At 46.5% G+C, this 14,648-nt stretch overlaps 1 protein-coding gene across 1 annotated transcript in view; it reads right to left on the bottom strand.

Moving 5' to 3' along the window:
• LOC141148146 (uncharacterized) overlaps nucleotides 1-14,648 on the bottom strand; it is a 98,184-nt gene that overhangs the window by 24,450 nt on the left and 59,086 nt on the right. The window contains exons 19-20 of the mRNA XM_073635332.1: nucleotides 13,263-13,443; nucleotides 11,809-11,976 (exon numbers count right to left, since the gene is read on the bottom strand). Coding sequence (XP_073491433.1) covers nucleotides 11,809-11,976; nucleotides 13,263-13,443 — 349 coding nt within the window. The remainder of the gene's footprint in view (nucleotides 1-11,808; nucleotides 11,977-13,262; nucleotides 13,444-14,648) is intronic.

Raw genomic sequence — 14,648 nt, 5'->3', positions numbered from 1 at the left:
CAGTGCAGCCCATCGGTGCCCATCAGTGCAGCCCATCAGTGCCCATCAGTGCAGCCTATTGGTGCCCATCAGTGCAGCCTCATCAGCGTACATCAATGAAGGAGAAAAATTACCTGTTTGCAAAATTTTATAACAAAATATAAAAATATATAATTTTCCCGATAGGAATTGGTTCTGTCGGAAATATTTAGAGCATGTTTTATTTCTAGGTTCGTCAGAATTTTTGAAAAAAAAAAATCAGATGAGGCCTACACACGATCGGAATAGAAGATGAAAAGCTTCCGTCTGACTTTTTCTGTCGGACATTCCGCTCGTGTGTACGTGGCATTAGAAATGCGTAAGAAACTCCCTAACGCTTTTTCAAAATCACGCGGTTCCACAGCACATGTCAGCAGATGTGTGAGGGTGTCATTAACAAATAATGGCATCGCTGTGCATCTTCTAAAGGGCAGCACGTTTCTGTGGTGTCAGGAAAGCGATTTTGCATGTATTCCCAACACACACAAATGTGAACGCAGGCTAAATGTCTCAGTTACATTGGTGTAGCAAGGTCTCCGGCCTCCTTCAGTCTAATGACAAACCTCCAGGGCCAGAGATAGCTGACATCCTTCTGTATATGGTGGGTTGTGAGGCATAGTAAGTGTAAGGTGGATAAAGTTATTAGGCGCCAGACACTTCTTGGATGCAAAAGAGATGTTTATTTCTCTTACAAACTTTTTTGGGGAAAGAGAGTTAGGGCCAGGACACCCTTAAGTGGTTGCAAGTTCAAAGAGCAGACTCTGAGACTTCAATAGGAGGACAGCTGTATAGAGAAAGGACTCAAGCAAGACGCCACATCTGCACGTGCAGTAATGCTGTCTCCTATGGCAACAGTCTTTAACAGTTCCTAACACAAAGCGTAACAGTTCTTTCACCTTCACTACAACTTCTCCTTGTAGTTCTTCAGCACACTGAGCTCCCGGTCTCTCTCTCACTAGACCCACTAATTCACTGCCACTGAATCCCTTGAGCTCCTCCAATCTTCACGGTGGTATCTTCTTCAAGCGTCACCCCCGCCTCTCTGCTGGGTCCCTAGCTTGGCACTTCAGATACTTCTCAAGCTTCACCCCACTGGCCTGCTCAGTACCTAGCTTGGCACACATGGCTGCTCTGCAAGCGTGGTTGGGTCCCTGACTTGATCACTGCCTGAAGTTTACCAATTCTCCACCATGCCCGTTCAGGGAAAATACTGCTCCGGTACTTGCTTCAGTTACTCACTGTGGTCCCTGGTAATAAGGTGGTTGGTTCCTTAGTGGCAACAGCTTCCTTTCTATCTCCAACCACGACAGGTTCTCCAGCCGACAGAATCGTCACTTTTGGTTTGACTGCAAGCCGCAGTCCCAACCCTACGCTGCTCTCTTGCTTCTGGATAGGCTCTCAGACAACCTAGCAGCCAGATGCCCCTCAAGATAGGCCCAATCTCTGACCTAGAAGCCTGTCCACCCAGACAGCCATCCATGTGGCACAGAACATAGATCACCTGACTCCACCCAAATATATAGGCGCTCCCAGCAGGCCATGGGATTCAAAGAAACCCTTGCCCATTGGCTGAGATACTCACATACCCATAACTTGACCTTGCGTTACCTTTCTCATATCTAGCACCACCAAGTACCCGGCCACCTAGTGGTAGTATAGACAAGTACAACCAGGCCAAACTTAGGGGGGAATCAATAGATCTCTAACAATCAACCAGGATAAATACCCCTGGCAAGTAAATTTGTGAGGAGCATCCCTTCCTAAACTCCAGGGTGCTACATCGGTGGTCAGTGTAAATCTTCTCATTATTGGGGCTTGGTATACAATCCTTTCATTCACACTAGTGGCCAGTGTGAAGGTCCCCTTTACATTGGTGGTCAGTAGGGATGAGCTTCGTGTTCGAGTCGAACCCATGTTCGACTCGAACATCGGCTGTTCGATCGTTCGCCGAATTGCGAACGATATGGGCCGTTCGCGCCAAATTCGTGTGGCGCGTCACGGCCCATAATTCACTGCGGCATCGCAGTGCATTGCTTGCTGATGATTGGCCAAGCATGCACTATGACCCGCATGCTTGGCCAATCACAGCGCCGCCTTAACAGAGAGCCGTAATTGGCCAAAGCCAAGGAGGCTTTGGCCAATTATGGCTCAGGGGATTTAGTACACGCCCCACACTATATAAGGCCGCCTCCACGGCGGCCCTGTGCAGTGTGTTCCGGTGTGCTTAGAGAGAGAGAGAGACAGTGTCATTTCATTTGAGTTAGCTAGATTAGGCAGGACAGTCAGTCAGTTAGCTGCACTTAAAGTGTATTGTGTATATATATGCATCCCAGGTGTTGCATATATATATATATATACACTGTATTCAGTTAGCTAGATCCGTTCCTGTTATCTTCTAGACTATTTACATTTAGTGCAGTGCGTCCTGCTCACAGTGTTCAGCTAGATCCGTTCCTGTTATATTCCTACTGACAGGCAGGCTTGTCTTGTTACAGTATTTTGAAGAAAATTACTGGTGTTCTTTTGATCCTATTAGTACCACAGTCAGGCAGCTAGACTATTTACATTTAGTGCAGTGCGTCCTGCTCACAGTGTTCTGCTAAACCTACAAGTTAGTGGGGTGCGTCCTGCTCACAGTGTTCAGCTAAACCTACAAGTTAGTGGGGTGCGTCCACCTCACAGTGTTCAGCTAAACCTACAAGCTAGTGGGGTGCGTCCTGCTCACAGTGTTCAGCTAGATCCGTTTCTGTTATCTTCTTACTGACAGGCAGGCTTGTCTTGTTACAGTAAATACAGCTACCTGAAGAAAATTGCTGGTGTTCTTTTGATCCTATTAGTACCACAGTCAGGCAGCTAGACTATTTACAGTTAGTGCAGTGCGTCCTGCTCACAGTGTTCTGCTAAACCTACAAGTTAGTGGGGTGCGTCCTGCTCACAGTGTTCAGCTAAACCTACAAGTTAGTGGGGTGCGTCCACCTCACAGTGTTCAGCTAAACCTACAAGCTAGTGGGGTGCGTCCTGCTCACAGTGTTCAGCTAGATCCGTTTCTGTTATCTTCTTACTGACAGGCAGGCTTGTCTTGTTACAGTAAATACAGCTACCTGAAGAAAATTGCTGGTGTTCTTTTGATCCTATTAGTACCACAGTCAGGCAGCTAGACTATTTACAGTTAGTGCAGTGCGTCCTGCTCACAGTGTTCTGCTAAACCTACAAGTTAGTGGGGTGCGTCCACCTCACAGTGTTCAGCTAAAGCTACCTGTAGAAGGTTGGTGGTGTTCTCATACTACAGGCAGGCAGTTGATTTTGCTAGCTGCAGTATCAGTACATATATATACTGTATATATATATATATATATATATATATATATATATATCTCAGCTTAGTGCAGCTACAGGCCATTAGTATGTCTGGAAGGCCAAGAAGGAGAGGCAGACAGTCACAAGCCAATAAGAGAGGGCAAGCAGGCTCTGTGTCTAGTGCTGGTCGTGGAGACGGTGCATCCTCATCAGCACGTGGCCATGGGACACGCTTGGCCTTTTTTTCGGCAGCTGGCCATGTTGAGCCGCAACATGCGGAAGACTTGGTCGAGTGGATGACCAAGCCGTCCTCATCCTCTCTCACCCATGCCCAGGGTACTTTGTCTGGCAAAGCAGCGGCCTCTTCCCTCGGCTCAATGTCATCAGTGACTCCTTCCCTAGCCCCACCATGTCCTCCTGAGGAGTCCCTCGAACTGTTTGACCACAGTGTTGGGTACATGCTCCAGGAGGAGGCCCAGCGTTTGGAAGGCTCTGATGATGATACTGAGCTCGATGAAGGCAGTAACACGAGCACGGACAGAGGGGGTGCCCAAGAAGGACAGCAATCTGGCAGTCATGCTCCCCCTGCTGCAGCATACTGCCAGGTTTGCTCCAGTGATGAGGAGGGAGGGGATGATGAGGTCACTGACTCAACGTGGGTGCCTGATAGGAGAGAGGAGGAGGAGGAGGAGGAGGAGGAGGAGGAGGAGGAGGAGGAGGAGGAGGCGGCACATCACCAACGAGGCAGGATGCCCTCCAGGGGCCAGCCTAAGGGCAGCACATTGACTGCATCACACCCCAAAGCTCCACATGTGCAGGGCGCTGCAGTCTCTGCGCGTTATTCAAAAAGTTCTTTGGTGTGGGCCTTTTTTGAGACGAGTGCATCAGATCGCACCGCTGCTATTTGCAACATATGTCTCAAGCGTATCTCGCGTGGCCAAAACATCTCCCGCTTGGGTACCACATGCTTGACCAGACATATGTTGACCTGCCATGCAGTTCGTTGGCAAGCGTATCTAAAAGACCCACACCAAAGAACAAAGAGGACCTCTGCTTGCTCCTCATCAGCTGAGATTTCCAACCCCACTAGACCTTCAGTCCTCTCTGAGACCTGCACTGAGAGGAATGAAGGTGTAGAATTAGGTGTGTCACAGCCATGTACTTGTGGGCAATCTGATTTTGGTACACCGACGTCAGATTGTACCAGGCAAATTTCCCTGCCCCAGCTGCTGCACCGCCGAAAGAAGTTTGCTCCCAGCCATCCACATGCCCAACGGTTGAATGCTAGCTTGGCAAAATTGCTAGCACTTCAAGTGCTGCCTTTTCAGTTGGTAGACTCTGCCCCCTTCCGTGAGTTTGTGGAATGTGCGGTTCCTCAGTGGCAGGTACCCAAACGCCACTTTTTCTCACGGAAGGTGATTCCGGCTCTCTACCAGCATGTGGAAGGCAATGTCCATGCCTCGCTGGACAGGGCGGTCAGCGGTAAGGTGCATATTACCGCTGACTCATGGTCCAGCAGGCATGGACAGGGACGTTACCTAAGTTTCATGGCGCATTGGGTGACTCTGCTGGCAGCTGGGAAGAATGCAGGACAAGGTGCAGTAGTGTTGGAGGTTGTTCCACCACCACGCCTCCAAAATGCTAATGATTGTGACACACCTCTCTCCTCCACCCCCTCCTCTTCGTCTTCCTCCATGGCCTCTTCCTCGGAACCAGCGGTGCTCCGTAGTCGTTCAAGGGGCTACGCAAGTACGCAGGCCAAAAGATGCCATGCGGTGCTTGAGCTGGTGTGCTTGGGGGACAGGAGCCACACTGGGGCAGAGGTTCTGTCAGCTCTGCAGGGGCAGGTTCAGAGGTGGTTGACGCCACGCCAACTTAAGGCAGGAATGGTGGTTTGCGACAATGGCACCAACCTCCTCTCTGCCCTCCGACAGGGACAAATGACCCATGTGCCCTGTTTGGCTCACGTCCTTAACTTGGTGGTGCAGCGGTTCTTGGACAGGTACCCGGGCTTACAGGATGTCCTGAGGCAGGCCAGGAAAGTCTGTGTGCATTTCCGCCGGTCATATAATGCCAGTGCTCGGCTGACGGACCTCCAAAAGGAGTTTAACCTGCCCAAGAACCGCCTAATCTGTGACATGCCCACCAGGTGGAACTCAACGTTGGCCATGCTGCAGCGGCTGCACACGCAGCAGAGGGCCATCAATGAGTACCTGTGCGACTATGGCACCAGGACAGGGTCAGGGGAGCTTGGTTTTTTTTCCCCACGCCAGTGGGCCATGATCAGGGATGCATGCACTGTCCTGTCACCATTTGAGGAGGCCACGAGGATGGTGAGCAGTGACAGTGCATGCATCAGTGACACTGTCCCCCTTGTCCACCTGTTGGAGCACACGCTGTGTGGAATAATGGACAGGGCACTTGAGGCAGAACAGAGGCAGGAAGAGGAGGACTTCCTTAGCTCTCAAGGCCCCCTTTATCCAGACAGTGTTCCTGCGTGCCCGCCGATCACACAGGAAGAGGACGAGGAGGAAGAGGAGGAGGAGGAGGAGGAGGAGGAAGATTGTGTCAGTATGGAGGTGGAGCCTGGCACTCAGCATCAGCAGCAGTCTTTAAGGGATCAGTCCCAAGAAACACATGGACTTGTACGTGGCTGGGAGGAGGTGGCTGCGGACCATGTCGTCCTTAGTGACCCAGAGGACTCCGGACCGAATGCCTCAGCAAACCTACGCTGCATGGCCTCCCTGATCCTGCAAAGCCTGCGTAAGGATCCTCGTATTCGTGGTATCAAGGAGAAGGACCAATACTGGCTGGCAACCCTCCTTGATCCACGTTACAAGGGTAAGGTTGCGGACCTTATCTTGCCATCGCAGAGGGAGCAGAGGATGAAACATCTTCGGGAGGCCTTGCAGAAAGGTCTGTGCAACGCGTTCCCAGAGACTGGGAGGTTACAAACTCCTGTTTCTGGACAACGTGTTGCTGAGGCTTCGGTCAGTCAAAGAAGGAGCGGTGGAGAAGGTGGCCATCTGACCGATGCGTTCAGACAATTTTTTGGTCCGCAGCCCCAAGGTATGATCGGTTCCAGCAACCATCGCCAGCGTCTGTTTTACATGGTGCAGGAATACCTAGGGGCAAGATCAGACTTGGACACCTTTCCCACCGAAAATCCTCTGGGTTACTGGGTCTTGAGGATGGATCACTGGCCAGAGCTTGCACAGTATGCAATTGAGCTACTGGCCTGTCCTGCATCCAGCGTTCTTTCGGAACGCACATTCAGTGCTGCTGGAGGCGTGGTAACCGATCACAGGGTGCGTCTGTCCACTGACTCGGTCGATCGACTGACCTTCATAAAAATGAATGAGTCTTGGATCACCACCAGCTACCAAACACCTGATGCTGATGTAACCGAATAATTTTTTTTGAAATCTCAGATCCCTTCAAAGACTGCCTATGCTGATGCTGAGTGACTATCCCTGAGTAATTATCCTCTTCCTCCTCAATCATCACACTGATAGCTTGTAAGAACATTTTTGGTTCTGGGTGCCACCACCAGTGCCTAAGGCACAATTTTTCAGCCCCTGTTTAACAGGGGCGTGTAATTACGATTTTTGATGTAATACTTTGCAGCAGGGCTCGTTCCTGCATTCCAACTAGAGTGTCTGTGAGGGGTTGCAGTGTTGTGGCACCAGCACCAGTGCCTAAGGCCCAATTTTTCAGCCCTTGTTTAACAGGGGCATGTAATTACAATTTTTGATGCAATACTTTGCAGCAGGGCTCGTTCCTGCATTCCAACTAGAGTGTCTGTGAGGGGTTGCAGTGTTGTGGCACCAGCACCAGTGCCTAAGGCCTAATTTTTCAGCTCCTGTTCAACAGGGGCATGTAATTACAATTCTTGATCTAATATTTCACAGCAGGGCCCTGTGAGGGCTTACAGTGTTGTGGCCACAGCAACACCTAAGGCCCAAATTTCTGCTGAGTATATAGGGCAGGACCCTACTTTCAAACAACTAACTTACAAACGACTCCTACTTGCAAACGGAAGGAGACAACAGGAAGTGAGAATAAATCTACCCCTAGGAAGGGAAATTCTCTCCTGTAAGAGTTAATATGGGAAAAACATTTCTCCTTTCCACTGATGCTTTCCAATCGATTGGGACAAAAAGTGAGGTGAAATCTTCTGAAGAGGAGGAAAGACAGCAAAACAAATGTCACAGGGGTGATAACCCTTCCCTATGTTTTCCAAAAAGCTTAAAAAAGATTTTTTGGCTGGAGCTAAACACGTTAAAAATGTACCCGTTCAAAATTACAAAGAGATTCTACTTAATAACAAACCTACAGCCTGTATACTGCTGTTCAGAGTATATAGGGCCTGGTGGCCCCACACCTTTCCTTATTTTAATTTGGGTGCGGAGTTCCCCTTAATATCCATACAAGACCCAAAGGGCCTGGTAATGGACTGGGGGGTACCCATGCCGTTTGTCTCACTGATTTTCATCCATATTGCCAGGACCCGACATTACATTAAACCCGCAAGCAGTTTTAAATGAGATTTTTTCCTTTAAAAATGACATTTGGTGCAGGGACTGTTCTAAACACGGGAAACACGCGTCACTTTACAGGCATACTATAGACACCCCTCAGGTACGATATTTAAAGGAATATTTCATTTTTTTTTTTTTTACTTTAAGCATCATTAAAATCACTGCTCCCGAAAAAAGGGCCGTTTTTAAAACTTTTTTTTGCATTGATACATGTCCCCTGGGGTAGGACCCAGGTCCCCAAACCCTTTTTAGGACAATACCATGCAAATTAGCCTTTAAAATGAGCACTTTTGATTTCGAACGTTCGAGTCCCATAGACGTCAATGGGGTTCTAACGTTCGTGCGAACTTTCGGTCCGTTCGCAGGTTCTGGTGCGAACCGAACCGGGGGGTGTTCGGCTCATCCCTAGTGGTCAGTGTAAATCCCCCCTTACATTGGGGGTTACTGTGAATGATATTACATTAGTGGTCAGTGTAAACCCCTATTACATTGGTGGCCAGTGTTGAAACTTTATATTGGTAGTCGGTAAAAAAATCAGCATTGCCTTGGATCACATCCTCGCCTCCCCCCAGCACTGCCACTGATCCCAAGAGTTCTAGGATCCCTAGGAGTTTTCTGTCTATTGATGGGTCCCCTCACCACCCCAGTCCATGGTGTGTAGGCAGTGAGGAGATGAAGTGCTGTAACCTCCAGCAACTAATCAGTGAGCAGTATTAATGTACAGTATTCTCTAGCAACCAATCAGCAAGCAAAAATCATGTGCTATGACCTCTAGCAACTAATCAGTGAGCTGTAATGTGTGCTGTAACCTCTAGCGACCAGTCATTAAGTAGACATGTGCATTGGTTTTAGTCCGAATGCATTTTTGTCTGAATTTCAGGTATTTTCGTTATCATTTTAACAAACGATAACGAAAGTGCAGAATCCGAAAAACGAAAGATCCAACATAAACAAATGCTTTATTTTCGTTTTCGTTGCTACAACTTTTCGATATAGATAGGAGATTCAACATGATGATGACAATAACAATCTGTGTCCATCAAACCTGTGGTTGAATGTGCCTAACCTTAGCTCTATTAGTCCAAGATTATTCTACATATAGAGAAAAGATTCGACAAAAGGAGAAAAGATTTGACGTAGGGGAGAAAAGATTTGACGTAGGGGAGAAAAGATAAATAAAAGTAATGATGATGATGAATGTTATTGGCTGATTTTAACCAAAGAGGAGGAGCAGTAAAATAGCTAGAACTAAGTACACACGTACTTTGGCTTATGGTGTCTGTTGAAAGTTCTAAGAAGATTCGACGGAGCAGGTAAACTATACGGCGTTGTACAGTTTAGCTGCTCCGTCAAATCTTCTTTGAACATTCGACAGACACCATAAGCCTTCAATGACAGATTCAACCTAAATTTGGATTTTTGGACGAATGCAATTTTTAACGAAAAATGAAATAAATAAAAACGAATTTCGGGAGTAACTAAATAAATTTATTTTTCGGACGAAAGCGACATTCCGAAACAAAATATTTCAGTGTGCACATGTCTATCATTAAGCGGTAATGATACACTGTAACCTCTGGCAACCAGTCAGTAAGCGGTAATGATACACTGTAACCTCTGGCAACCAGTCGCTGCCTGATCTGGTTCAGTAAACTGATTTTGAGTCTAGCTGCTATTTTTTGTATGTCTAAGAGCAGGTGGAGAGCGAAATTGCATAGATGGGAGGAGGGACAAGAACATGTTTGCACAGGGTCCAATCAATATCAAAGACAGCCCTGCATCCATTATCAAATCGGTGGATGTGGATTCCTATTAATACCATCCTACAGGAGAGCCGGCATCTGTTCCGACTGCTGGAAGAGGAGATGACTGGCTTAAGAGCCTGGAGGAGCCCTGGTTAGCCACCCTAACTAGGTTGGAACGCACAGCGAAAGTGACATCACCTGAAGGAAAGGAGTTCCAGACAAGAAGAAGAACAAGGCCACACGCTCAGAGCATCTAGCTCCTTCTACAGGCTTTTCTTCTCTTTCCTCTTGATTTACATAGAGCCGGTCACAACCCTGAGGATAGCAACCGCAGGTGGTCCTATGCCTTCCTTTATTGTATTCCCTGAACCATGGATCAGTGACATTCATGGATTGCTTTTTTACTCCGATCATTGGGATATTAGACATTTATTGCTGGCTGGACTATATATAACCTCTGTGCGCCATAATCTATTTTTCTTTTACTACTGTGTATGAACATAGCCACTAACCATGTTAACCACTTGCTTACTGGGCACCTAAACCCCCCTCCTGCCCAGACCAATATTCAGATTTTAGCACTCTCTCTCTTTGAATGATAATTGCGCAGTCATACAACACTGTACCCAAATGACATTATTATAATTTTTTTCCCACAAATAGAGCTTTCTTTTGGTGGTATTTGATCACCTGTGGGATTTTTATTTTTTGTTAAAAAAATTTTAAAAAGCCAAAATGTTTTTGAAAAAATACAAAACCGTTTTATAGTTTGTTAATAAATTTTGCAAACAGGTAATTTTTCTCCATCATTGATGTACGCTGATGAGGCTGTGCTGATAGGCACTGATAGGCGGCACTGGTGGGCACTGATGAGGTGGCACTGGTGGGCACTGATAGGTAGCATTGATGGGCACTGAGAGGTGGCACTGATGGGTGGCACTAATAGGTGGCACTGATTGGTGGCACTGATGGGTGGCACTGATGGGCACTGATCAGCACTGGTAGGTTACACTAGTAGGCAGCACTGCTAGGTAGCACTGATGAGGCACTGATTGGAACCACTAGTGGGCATTGATAGGTGGCACTGGTGGGCATTGATAGGTGGCATTGTTATGTACTGTGGGCACTGATCCTTTGCACTGCGGGCACTAATTCATGGCACTGTGGGCACTGGTAGGTGGCACTGGCAGGCGGTACTGGTGGGCACAGATGAGGCGACTGTGCCTCTTCCTCTTCAGGACCGATATCCCTTCAACAGAAGCCAGTGATCGGCTTTTTTCTCTCATGCTGTCAGCGTGAGAAGAAAAAAAACAAAGATTACCGATCTTCTGTTTACTTGGCTGACAGCTGATCACATGGTAAGGGGCCGGGATCGACCCCTTACTCCGATCTTTGATCACTGGAGTCTCATTGATATGGTGATCACAGCGCGCGCTGCGCGCGCTCTGCAGGGAGTGCGTGGGGAGCGTGCAGAGGGGAGGACATCTATTGACGGCCTCCCGGCAAAGTAGATCCACGCTGTAACCATCATTCAGCTATAGCGTGGATATAAAGGGGTTAAAGGAGTTGTACAGTCTCCAGGTTTTTCCCCTTAATGCATTCTGTGTATTAAGATGAAAAACCTTCTTTGCTGTAGCTGCCCCCCCAGAGCCCCCCTTTTTCTTACCTGAACCCGGTCATTCCAGTGATGTGAATGAGCCCGGAAGCTCCAGCCCCTGTCTCAGGTCCCCATTGGATAGATTGATAGCAGCAGGAGCCATTGGTTCCCGCCGCTGTCAGTCAAATCCAGTGACACGGGAGCTGGGGGGGCGGGGCCAAATCCTGCTGTCTGTGTCAATGGACGCAGCATCAGGACTCGGGAGCGCGCCCGCATGGGTTCCCCCATGGAAAGCAGCTCTCTGTGGGGGCACTCGCTGAAGAGGAGGAGCCAGGAGCGCCGACAGGTCACCCCAGTAGAAGAGGATCGGGGCAGCTCTGTGCAAGAGGTAAGTATAACATGTTTGTTTTTTTTTTTATTTAAAAAAAAAAATTGAGCCTTTACAATCACTTTAACTTGTGGCTCAGCTGTCAGGGGGAGGGGCAGTAACACTGCAACTCAAGTACCTGTTTTTACTGTCCCTCAGCTGGCTGTTTAAATGAGGCCTTAAAGAGTGATACATGTGGAAGAGGTGAAGTTTTGTTACAACATATAAACTGATAGAACTTACCAGTAAACCCCAATATCTGAACAGTAAGTGATCCGTTCCCCCAAGCATTTAGAATCCAGGTTCCCGCAGCCGGACTTTTCACTAAACGGGAACTTATGAAGACATGATCGTAGACGGTGAAATTATAATGGAGGATATTGGGATTTTCCTCTAATGTCAGTGTGCTTTCTGAGGAGAGAGTATAAATAATAATTTATTTACACAAACAATATACCAACTGGTAAAAAAAAGAAGAATAAAAAACAGACATACTGGTATATATTTCTATAAGTGCAAAAAATGCCTTCAGTAGTGCATTGTATTATTACAACTGGACTGAACAGTTTTAGACAAAACTCTGGTCTGAAAATGATGTACCAATGGAAGGAGCCCCACCAGGGACTTCTACTGGTATTTTTCTGGGAAGCTGCTGAGTAGCCACTGGAGCAGTGTTGCCAACCTACGAGGTTGAAATTTACTGACATGACACCCCAAATTTACTGGCACAGCCATTTCCAAAAGTTACAAAAATACAGTTTTAAGTGTGAATTTCAGTACTTACTGTAGGCTACAAACAAGTGCAATGTGATTTAAGGTAGATATTAAGGCAAAAACTGACTCAGGAGACATTAGAATGGGCGGCACACACACACACATGAAACTGACTCTCACAGTGACAGCAGTACAGATCACCGACACGACCGCGTCCCCTCCTCTGTCACAGTGACAGTCTCTCTCCATGCCAGGTGGGCCCTCCAGGGAGTACTACTTGAGGATGGAGCTGGATCCCTGGACAGGTAAGTGTCCTTTTATTAAGAGCCATTAGCTACAGTATTTGTAGCTGCTGAATTTTTTTTTTTAAATTGTAGGGTGAAGATCCTCTTTAATCTTAGCCAGTGGGCTCTCTGAATACTTTTTCCCCTATCACTACATTATATGAACTTTAAGTGGCTGTAAACCCTTCCATATACCCAGTGAAGTGACTGGCCTCAGGTGATACACATAGATGAAACAAATCCTCCACAACATAAGTTGTACCTGTTCATCCGCAGTCTTCACTTCTCTACATCTGCTTAAAGTGCAGAATATATAAGCCTATCTGAGAGTTTAGAAAAAAAGGAGGTGGAGAGCTGAAATTACTCAGAGCTCAGTGGCGAGAGATCTGAGAGCTGTATGGAGGGAAAGGACACACCCCCTACATACAACACACGGGAACAGAGCTGAGGCTGTCAATCAGCTGGAGGTTCCTCCCGTGTCACCTTTTTTTCTCTTGGTGTCAGGTCACTTGTCACTTGTCAGAACTAGCAGAGGAAGGAGGCAGCAGACAGAAATTACACTTAGTGCTCTGGATTGGGACAAGTACACACTATAGAGGCATATGCTGTGTTCATATTTCATGTCTGAGGTTTACAACCACTTTAAGCTGGCCAACAAATTGATATGATTTTTCTGTAAATCTACAATAATGCTCTTACCATTTGGATCGGTGAAATTAATAGTGAATTTGTCATCTCTTGTGATCAGTAAATATGATAAGGATGTTGTGATATTGAACTCTTCACTGTATTGGTCAATGACATTCAATTTTATGCCCAGGATCATCACAGATGAATTCAGAGGTTTCGTTAAAAGTAGTTCCATTGAGTGCAATAATTGCTAAATATAAGAGAAAGAGTACAGATTAAATGTTGTTAAATGGGACTAGAGGTTAACATTTGCATAATTGACAACAGTCCAATGATTGAGGATTTAAATTCAGTGGGTTGGGTCAGGGAAACTTTTAAGGGTCTATCTATAAATAATATTTGCATCGGTTCATCAATTAATTCAGTGCGAAAGGAGAAAAATCAAATGTTATCTGCAGATTGAGAATGTGTAAATGGGGAAAATATCATTTGATGGCACAGAGGAGTATACCTATTTCTTATCTAGTGGCCACATTGCATTATAAATGGTTTGGTATGGATTTTGGGGAGACCACAACCATTTTTTTTTTTTTGCATGAGGTCCACCTTAAAATCCATGCCAGACCTTTATCATGGTTAAGGGTCTGGAACGGATTTGCAGGAGGAACCCCTTAATATTTATTTTGGGGGATCCCCCTTAACATCCATATCAGACTCTCATCAAGGATAAGGGTCTGATATAGATGATGGGAATTTCCAGCCACTTTGTTTAAACAACAGAGTTAAAGGCTAAGGTCACCTTCTGAAAAGAAATATTAAATACACGTTTTTTGCAGGTAAAAATGTATTTTTTAAAGGAGCCTGCAGAGAAGATCGCAGGTGCAATGCTAGGCTCCTGGGGACTCTCTAGATAGCTGTCTGCCTGTACCTCCGATATTGACAGGTAGTTACCTGAGAGCAGGAAGATCAATGAACTACATTGACTACATTGATTACATGAACTCACCAGCACCCTCCTAGATCATTGAGAACTTCAAGCTGGCAGCCGCAATGACTGATGGTATTTGTACTCTATTGATTATAATTCACACTAGGCTGCTTATACAAAGAAAGAATCCCACCATTCAGAAACTTTGATCCAACATAACCGCTCATGGGAATCTTTCCACCAAATAGTACGCAATAACAGCCCTGAAGGAGGGGGAGTCTATTCTGCCGAAAAGCACAAGTCAAATTTCTCTGGACAAAATAGGAAATGGCTCATGGGCTCCAAGTAAAGTTTATTGGAATATGAAAATATCCAAAATGAGACCAGAGGACACCAGCAGTGGTCAAGGTAGATGCATTTCACACAACAGAAATGTGCTTAATCATTAGTTATTATATTATCATTAATGATTAAGCACATTTATGTTGTGTGAAATGCATCTACCTTGAGCACTGCTGGTGTCCTCT

The sequence above is a fragment of the Aquarana catesbeiana genome, linkage group LG06 (assembly GCF_042186555.1).
Source record: "Aquarana catesbeiana isolate 2022-GZ linkage group LG06, ASM4218655v1, whole genome shotgun sequence".
NCBI lineage: Eukaryota > Metazoa > Chordata > Amphibia > Anura > Ranidae > Aquarana > Aquarana catesbeiana.
This window is presented reverse-complemented; position numbering and strand designations above follow the sequence as displayed.